The 10298-nt window shown below is 32.5% G+C and overlaps 1 protein-coding gene across 1 annotated transcript in view; it reads left to right on the forward strand.

Moving 5' to 3' along the window:
• LOC106478571 overlaps positions 1–10298 on the forward strand; it is a 90147-nt gene that overhangs the window by 73666 nt on the left and 6183 nt on the right. Inside the window, exons 5-7 of the mRNA XM_022382186.1 lie at positions 2403–2616; positions 5603–5730; positions 9720–9951. Coding sequence (XP_022237894.1) covers positions 2403–2616; positions 5603–5730; positions 9720–9951 — 574 coding nt within the window. The remainder of the gene's footprint in view (positions 1–2402; positions 2617–5602; positions 5731–9719; positions 9952–10298) is intronic.

Consider the following 10298-nt stretch of genomic DNA (forward strand, 5'->3'; position numbering starts at 1 on the left):
TACTGTAAACATTCCGTACCAAACCTGATGTACTTTAATTGTTCCATACAATATATAGTGTAGTGTAATGGTACCATATAAAACAATTATAAACATTCATAAAAGATAATGTAATGTGAACTTCCATATACAAATCTCTATAGTTTATATGTACATACTAATCATTGAATAAAAATAAGATAACTGTATTCAACATTCCGTATATAAAGTTTGATATAGTTAGCGTTCATATATTAACTATATCCCACAGTATTTAATGCGTTGTAAACGTATCATATATAAAATTATATAGTGTAAACGTTTCATATGTAAATTGGTGTTACATAAAGTACTGTAGTATCAACACTCCTTTAATCCACTGGTATCTAATTACTTTTGTCCACGGACACGAAAGGAAATGCAACTTTATCTATAGCTAGCACATTACATAAACACTAAATACAAGCAAGGTCTACTTATAAAAGTTTTTCTAAAATTAATCTTCATAAATGAGTGTTGTGAGCCAAACTTCATGGTTTCAGGTACCAGTCATAACCCAATGACAGTCTACTGAGGATCAGTGCTTCTTACTACGAAGATGATCCATTATGGGTGTATTTATTAGCATCCTCCGCCCAGAGTTGGCTACATTGATTACAGTACCTTTTGGTATGGTTACTGGAAACAGTCCTTCAGTGTTTTAAAATTTTTTACGAGAAGAGGGATTAAAAAAGCCCATGATATAGAGCACATTTCTACTTTTTTTTATAAACATTTGGCTTTGAATTTAATGGCACAAGTACTTAATCAGTTAAATGAGTCAATTATTACCTTCTACAAAGCAGGGTATGCATTTAGCAACTAATGAGGTCATTAGGGATTTAATAACAACAGAAACATTATCTGACATTGTTCTTTACACAATTTTTGCTTCATCAACGGGCATCCTTAGTTAATTATATTAATTATTGTAAACTTTCCACAATACTTGATGTACAGTAAATGTTCAATAGGTTAAATGTTGTTTTGTAAGCTTTCCATATACACTCGTACGATGTAGTGTAATCGTTCCATATGTAAAATGATGTATTATGAACAAATTAACACAAATTAACGTTGCATAAATGTTTCACATTAAAAAAAACTAGTTAGCGTAGTGTAAATTTTCCATACCAAAGTATATGCAATACAAACTTTTTTAAAAAATTAATAGTAATATAGTGTAAACCCCTTCACAAAATAAGTAGTGTATTTAAACTTTCAAACATAAATTTCTATTATAAACCTGTTTCATGTACGAATTAATATAAGATGAACTTTCAACACATAATTTAGTGTAGTGCAAACATACAATATGAAACCAAACATCTGGTGCAAAACACGTGCAATGTGAAGGGATAAATCTACCATAAACATTACTGTAATTTCACAGTAATATTTACTTGACATGTCTAGTTGTAACAACTTGCACGATGCATTGTTAAACTTAGCCCATGTTACTGTTTTACTTATTAGTAGGGTTTCGTACAAGAATATAGTTGCGATCTAGATAAAAATACATTGGTATAATAAAGTGATATGTAACATTACCTACATATATCCCATCGAACCCTAATTCTAAGGGATTGTAACTGAAAACACAAATTTTAATAAATGATCGATATAGTCCCTAATCCATTAGTATATTTATTAATAATATTTTAATCTATTTTCGTTATTTATTGTTTTACTTTCCAACCAAAAACTGGAACAGCTGAACTACATTTCTATATCATTAATATCTTTTCTTACGAGATTTTTATCACAATGATTCATTTATGAGTTAGGTTTCGAGATGTTAACACAGTTATATGTTAAAGTTTAAAAGTAGTTGATCTGAAAAAGTACTGAATACGCTGCTAAATTCGTCCTGCACTGTGCGTGTTTGATTACAATAAAAATACTCGAACTCATTTCACTGATTGCTCGATTTTAATATTCATAGAATTTTGATTCGAGTTTCGCTCAGGTTTTTATGATACATTAATATTAAACTACGTTTGAAAAGAAGCATAATCTTCGGATTGTATGAATTCAGAAGCTTCATCTATTTATCAAAAAACGTCTGTTGTTGTTTATCAATTGACAAGCAGGCTGATTAGTTATTTTGACATAGTGCCTAATACATTCTGGTGAATAACTCGAATTAGTTCTTTAAAAATCTTAAAATACAATGGTATAATTCGTATCTACTTTCATCGATACTATAATCCACATTTGAGGTTAATATATGTGTATTCTTCCCCTATTGTGGCGTTTTATGTTTAATAAGACGTGAAGAAAAGTTCTGAAGATGTAGTTACAGATTCCTTTTATATTCAAAGCTAGCCAGAAGAACACAGTATGTGTAAGAATAAGAATTAGCCAGTTCCTTTTAACTTCAGGTTTCCCCAGAACTTTTATGGCATGCTCCCGTCGTTCGATATCGAGATGGACTTCTTAGCAGTCAGTTGGGACTACATTTTATCGTAAAGGCTTCACATTTAGTGAACGGTGTGTTGAAGTTACGCTGTTTAGCTGATATCTCACAAGCATACTCCATGACAAGTGAAGAAATTATTGTTGGCAATACTGTCAGGGCATCTGGACTGTATACAGGTAAGTTGATATTGTTTATTGGAACAATAACATTACTTGTATAGTGTTTTTATCTGTGTTTTACTCACCACAGTTTACCTCTATTTATATATGGTTTTGAAGAATGTATAGCATGCATACTACTAATTTATTCTTTTTAGCTACATATATATGAATAATATTATGTCTTATGATAAGTATGATTATAATATCATTTGTTGAGGAAAAGTACTAACTCCATTGTGGTTGGCAAGAATAACTCATCGGTTATATCTCGTTATGGAAGTTGTATGTAAGTCTCAAAACCCAAATAATTAATATATTAAGCGATATAATGACGTGTAAAAACGTACAATATATATATATACAAATAATGAACTATCAGCTATTATTCATCGATTGATTTTTAACACAAAGTTTGTGAGTCAAAGAGATCGAATTCTTGAGATTGAGTGGGCTACAGAATGGTGTCACGATTTCTGGTATTGAAGATAGAACAAAAAATCTACTATAATAAATGAATCGATCTATTAGCTCCAAAACGAAACACACTTTACTGAGAAAATAGCTCAGCTCGAAATAGTGTTCGGCATTGAAGAAATTAAGTTTACAGGATTGGCCGGACTGTGTTCTTCTTACATATAACAAACTTGTTCATGTTCAGGCAGGTATTGCACTTAGATATCTTACTACGGAAAGTAAGTTTTGTTAATCTTTTCTCGCCATTTTTATCGACAGAACTCGCGAAAACTGCCGAGAAAAAAAGCTTTGGAAAGCTGAGTAACCAGATCTTGTATTGCCCAAACATGTGCGGACACAGCTTTGTTTCTTTTTTATATTTTAGTTTGAAGTATGGGTTTTACTCTCTCATAAATCTGGGAACTATTACAAATTTGGACATGCTGATAGACAGTTCAGATTTCAGATGTTGCGATAAGTTCAAATCTTTATTCATAATTAGGAAATGGAGTGCCGGAAAGCTTTGTTTTAGGGGGAAAAAAAAACTCACCAAATATATCTCCCCTACTCGCAGACTCGATCATAAACATAGTGCTTTTGAAATAACAAAAACTTCCTAAGCTTTTAAAATGTAAATTACAACACAAGCATTAGGCACAGAGGACATAAAGATCACTTACTTTGCCCAATAATGGTTTTGTTGTTGTAATTTACAGACAGAAAGCATCATAATAATATTCCATTTACTAACTGCCCTTCAGGTATAACTACATTTTGCCCTTTTGCACATTGAGTTTCGATTCTTATTGTGTACTAAAAAGTTTATTTCCATTTAAATTCATCAAATCCTTTGTTTCTGTTTCACATCTTGCGCATTCAGCTTCAGCTGGTCAAAAATCATTTATTAAAAAAGTAAAGAGAACGTTGAGAAGAGTGGATTCCAACACCATTGTAGAATTATATAAACTGTATTTCAACTAAATAAATATATTGAACATGTTTTATAGTTAAACTATTTACAGAACATGTTTTATAGTTAAACTACTTACAAAATATTAAAGAGGCAAAATTCACTATTAAATTATTCTATAACCAACTGAACAACGCAGCTGAAGTTGTAGTATATATTTGGATCGCAATTTGCTCAGTTAATGCAGTTAATGAATAAGTTTGATTGAAAATTTGTTGGTTGTTACAACTTATGTAAAGCTTCTGTCTAAAATACTTTGTATGAATATTTGGCAAAATTAAAAAGTTAATAATAAAATATTGGTTCTCTTTGCAATGTATGGTCTCTGCATGTGTGGATCATATTTTTGATCATTATGTAGACAATATAGTCCTTCTGTTTATTCGTACTGATGCCTTCTTACACCATACATGATCCATCCCATAAACGAATGTATTAAACAATGTTCAACCAACCACACTGTTCAACTCTGGCTCTCTTTTCGATGCAGGTATAGACATGAAACTTTGACTCATCTGCAATTTTCTCTCCAATTTTTCTTTCTAATTAAGCACTTAAAACTTGTCTGATTTTGCTGTTTAGTACATTTTTGATCAGCTGTTGAGGCCTCTACTTCTGCCTTACGTTTGGAAATGGTATAGTTTTAATCGTAAGCCTATGTCTTCTACATGAAATTATTACCAACTGACTAATTTGTGGGTGGCTTGTTGTTTTTGATGGGCGGTACCTACAAGATTGCTACGCACCCACACATGCGCACAGATTAAATAAAGGAAACGTTGTTCATCTGTGAAAGGAGCAGACGTTTCTGGCAATTTTGGTGATATCGACAAAAGTCCAAACAAGTTTTATGGTTAACTGTGGAATTGAAGTAGGTTTTGTAGATGTTAAGCCGAACTCGTGAGCTATGTTCCTTACTATTTGGTCTTGATAATCACTGCAGTGTACTGTCTTATAGTCCATACAAAGTCCACGGGCATTTAACTGGCAATTCCTAACAGGCAGTTTACTATCCTCCTCCTTGTTCAAACTGTCTACTGCACAGAACCAGTTATCTGATAGAGTGACCACAATTTTATTACTACAGACCTAACAACTGTTTATGTCCAGTTACAAATACTTGAACAACTCTGACAGCCTGGACCTACGTCAAAAGTCTCAATCTACGATCTATCAGCAAGTCACGCTTTCACACAGAAACAACAAAATAGATTTGAAACAATCATCAAAATGGTAATTTAGAAACTGGCACAGTATAAATGTCATACGATTGTTCTAATACAGGTAATTTATGAAAAACAAGTCTAATTAGCCCTGCGTTCCCACAATAGGGTACGTGAAACGAGAAACTTATTGAAATCATTTGTTTTTAATTGCAAAGAATTGTAAATTTTGGTCATGTTAAAATTTATCTTTTTTGTAGTGTAGCATTCATTAGGTGTAAGGATTTATTGGTATTAAAATTGTCTTGGTAACCCTGGAATATTTACGGACAATAGAAGTATATGCAAGCATTCAATAAAAAATCCAGGTTATGTTTGTTTTTTCATTACAATATTTGTCTGCTCTGACGACTAGCAATCGACGGACCGCGCATAGAAGGTGGTTTAACTAAATACCAAGTGGGAGATGAAGTTGACGTCAATTGCACCTCCAGAAAATCCCAGAAACCTGCAAAGCTATCCTGGTTCATCAACGATAAAAAGGCATTTGACTTTGTTTCAAACTTTACTTGTTAATTAATGTAAATAATTTTATAAGTAGAAAACGTATTTTCATTTACGAATTCCTTACTTTACTTTTAACCTCGTAACGTTATTAAGTTTAACACTATGGATTTTCTAACATTATATTTTAACTCTAGAAATGAATTGTTATATGCATTGGATATCTGTTACTACAAGGGTTATCTATCCATTTGCATTACTTTATGAAAGTATCGGATCATATATCTTTGGTCTACACTATCATACAGAGCTAACTATTATGTGATTACTCAATAGCACTACATCTGCAAGTGATAGCTCCATCATTACTGTTTATATACATGAATATTGTGTATGATATTTTAGTTACTAATGTCACATTACATCAGCATATGAACATTCAGTTTCGAACTTACATTACCAAAGGAAATACAATAGTGTGCGCAGATACGTTTTGAATCATTAAAGACTTTCAAGTAACTCATTATTATCAAGTTTCAGAACAAAGAAAACTTCCAAATTGACTAAGCTCAACCTGCATTGGGTAAAATGTGTAAAAAAAAATGTAGAGAGAAACAAGGTGTCACGTGCGTGATGGTTCTGTATCGACGAAAGCAAAACAGACCCTCTTTTTGTTACAATAAAGTGTAATGTATTATATACACCCATACTGGTTACATAGTATATAGGGTTGAGTACGTTATATTAATGCAATTTTGAATATGCAAAACAACAGGTCATGTGTCAACAACAAATGATATAGACATTTAGAGTTTCAGAGACATCCTTTGTGCTTAGTACCATTGGAAAACAAAGGGATATAGGTCATGTTGAGAAAAGGACCATCCATCAATAGATTTGCAATAAGTCGTGCCCCAGCCGGGCAGGGATCCACAAAAATAAAAATGCGTACCAAAGTATGTCCATGTTAACCAAGCAGAAGCATGCAACATAATAAATCAGCTACTCAGTCTGAAAAAGCGACAAAAGTCACGTGTACCCAAGTGTGTACCACAACATACCTGCTTCATCATCCAATACTTCAAGCAGCTGACAAATGAAACGTTTATTAAAGCCATTCCATACGAAAACATATTGGACAAGTCATAGAATAAAACTCCTATAGATTTCTGTGTGATCGTACTGTTGAAACATGAGATGGATGTCCTTCTATACTATATAGATTATGGAAAGTAGCAGAAAGAATGGATGTGATTTTATATTACAATCTTACAAAGGAGCCTTTTGGAATGTAAACTAGGCTGCAGGGTTATTGTCAAAATGCAACGTCGTCAGATAGAACATGACTGGACTTGGTGACATATGCTGTAACAAGGTGGTAAGACTCCAAAATTGTTTTGAGTCCACCAAGTTTAGAGAATCTTTACATTAGTTTTGATGCTCTGTTCATTTCACTCTCAGAGCATATGAGCTTCATAAACATTCCTGCTGTTCTGAAATTCTATTAACTAAATACTGTTCCCGCTTCGACGTTTCGACAGATTATAATATACTGATGATATCCACAAAATTTTGTAATTAATTATTCAAAATAAAAGATGGATCTGAACCGAATCTTACTTGTCGGGATGCGAAGGCCTGAAAATAATGCATACTAATAAGGTTTTATCACTGAAATGAATCCTCTAGTTTTCCTGCTCACAATTTTCACTGGTATCCACTGGCATGATAGGACATTTTTATACACTAAGAGAAATTTTAAATGAGATGAGAAAACTGAAGCCACCCTCTAAAAAAAGGAGACGTCTGTCTGATCCAATGACGTGTATTCTCGCAGGTTGGACTAAGAAGAGTAAAACCAATTACAAAGGCAATCATAATAGGCAATATTATAAAGGTAAATTCAGTACCGTCATACTATACAGATTATAATCAGATTAAGCTCTGTCTTTTTTAGTGCTTCAAAATGACAAAACACCATACAGAAAAGTGTTCCACTTATTGCATCAAACGTTGAGCGTAAAGACATTCTTCACCTAGAAATGCAAGGAAGATTAGAAAAAGATCCAAAACGAACATAAATTTTCATAATACATGTGTCTTAAGCTATACACGCCTTCCAAGAGAATTGAAATGTACTGAATTTGAGGGATTTCTCAGGGAGCCTTCCCCAAGATCTCAATACTCAGCCTTTGACTCCAGCATTAACTGTTTCATTTGTGGCGATAATTTGTTGCCTGGGAGCTCTAAGAATTCAGACAGAGATACGTTATTCAGTGCATATCTCTGATTGTAAACCGGCATATACTAAAAGTCTGCGATGAAGACCGTAAATACTTCAAGAGAGGCCTTGCTGGCAACCTTCTCTTTATTTTTCTCGTTACAATTTTTGTATTTGCTGCTGCCACCCATCCTTTTTCAAATCCTCGCTTGAAATATTGCCTTTCTTGCTTCCTACTCAGCGCTTTCAATTCTACTTTAACGTGCCAAAAACATACCATTGCAAGTGCCTTATGGCGCGTGAAGTAATTAATGCAACCTAAAGCACAAATTTAGACAATCAAAGGGTTCATAAAGTTCGCAGAATTTTGCAGATAATTCCACTTAATGTAAGTTTTTTTCTAGCAAAATGAAAAATTTCCCTCCTATGATACTCTGAGCAGACTTTTCCAGACCAAGACAAACAACAATCACAAATAATCCTCCGTCCATTTCACCGTTGTCGCTGTAGAGAACGTGGCACACGGACACTACTACTTTATAAGCATAAAGATAATAGAATTTTAGCAAGCATTCTCCAATACAGTGCATTGACTTTTATCACCGCATACTTTGTAATTTACTTATATAAACCTAAACAAACACTAAACACATTCAAATTCGTTTTCATGCGATAGCAAAATTAAGCAGTGGGGTTTTATCTTTCTTTTCTGATATCTTAGTACCACGATTACATTTGTTTTTTTCCAAACAAAACTATTTACGATTAAATTTAAAACAATCTTTTAGCATTAAAAAAATCTTAACCATCCTAACTGGAAACACGTCATAATTTTAATCAGAACATAAAGAAGAAGCCATTATAAGAAAAAAAAAAATTTGTACGCACTTTTACGCAGTTATTATTCGGCAATCTAACTGTATGAATGTAATAAAATATTGAACAAAATATAATACTCTTAATGGTATTTTAACGTTATGTTTGTTCATATAAATTGGGATACAAAATGTGTTGATAATGTAATTAATTATATATATGTAAATATCATATTTTCTGTTGCAGAAAAAACAACATTTCTTTTTGCAAAATATCCATGATGCTTTATATTTACTTTTGCTATTTTTAAGAATCTTATTTCTATATATTTGACGAGCCTTCCATTTATGGGTATCTAATTGTTCCAAAACATGTATTGTTGTTTTGTTGTTATTTCTATATTTATTTTAATGAAGAGTAAATAGTAAAGTGTTCGCTCACTATTTTTTCATATTATTTTTCTTCTTTGTTCTCAATACCCTAGTTTGTAATATTTTGGAATATATGTTGAAAAATACAAAGTTTCGTAGTATATTGCATTTTATTCCAAATAATTTCCAAATTTGAAAACTTTTGAAATCTGTGATACATCTTTCAATTTGGAATCGAGCGTGGTCCAGATTCTGGATCCGAAATTCCATAGTTTGCGTCCCATTACCATGAAAAAAAATCAAAAAATCTGCGCCTCGGGGCCATGGGTTCTATTAGATTTGATAGTCAATTTCCGTTATTAGTAACCCAACAGTTAGCGACGGGTGCTGTTGATTAGCTTCATTTCCTCTAGTTAATAATTTCGAAATTAGGACAGCCAACTTCCATAGTCTTTATACAACTTTTCGCGAATATCCGTACAAACAAATTCTTCACTTTAAAATATGTTTTAAACGATTAGCAAAGGATGTTGTTGTGCATTTTTAATTACAATTTGGTAGAATTGGCTTTTTTTTTCAAAATGCAATCACAGTTTTAAGCCTTCTTTTGTAAATGATAGGCTAATACAGGCTTCGTTGTACCATATGAACTCCAAACGTACCCTAATGGGCTAAAAGCGTCGCTTCTAGGATTGAAGTTTGTCGTTAGAGGACACCACTTTCACAAAGGAGAAATGAGACTAAAGTGTACTGCTACATTGACTAAAGTGATCCATACTAGTAGCGAAGAGGTTTTTGTGGGCGGAAATCAACAGAGTTCAGGACTACATGTATCTGAAAACGGAAGTGCAGGTAAAAATATACTCATATTCAGTATTTGGGTTATGTAAAATTGCAAACTTTATTGATTTAAAATGCATATATGATTTCAAATCACAAGTTAACATTCTTTCTATTTTCCATGTGTCAAACCATAACATATATAAAGCTTTTAGAATATCCGAAAAATATAATAATATTAGTTTTTATATATGGAAACATGTGTTAGCTGAGTTCTTGTACAGATCTTAAAATATAACGTTGACAAATGGAAACATCGGCACATGTAGATATGTAGATCTTGAAAGTCGAGTTGTTCAAAACTTTAGAATAGCGTTGATAACTGATAAACAACATGTGCCCACATCCATAAGAACTAA

The sequence above is a fragment of the Limulus polyphemus genome, unplaced genomic scaffold, assembly GCF_000517525.1.
Source record: "Limulus polyphemus unplaced genomic scaffold, Limulus_polyphemus-2.1.2 Scaffold226, whole genome shotgun sequence".
Taxonomy (NCBI): domain Eukaryota; kingdom Metazoa; phylum Arthropoda; class Merostomata; order Xiphosura; family Limulidae; genus Limulus; species Limulus polyphemus.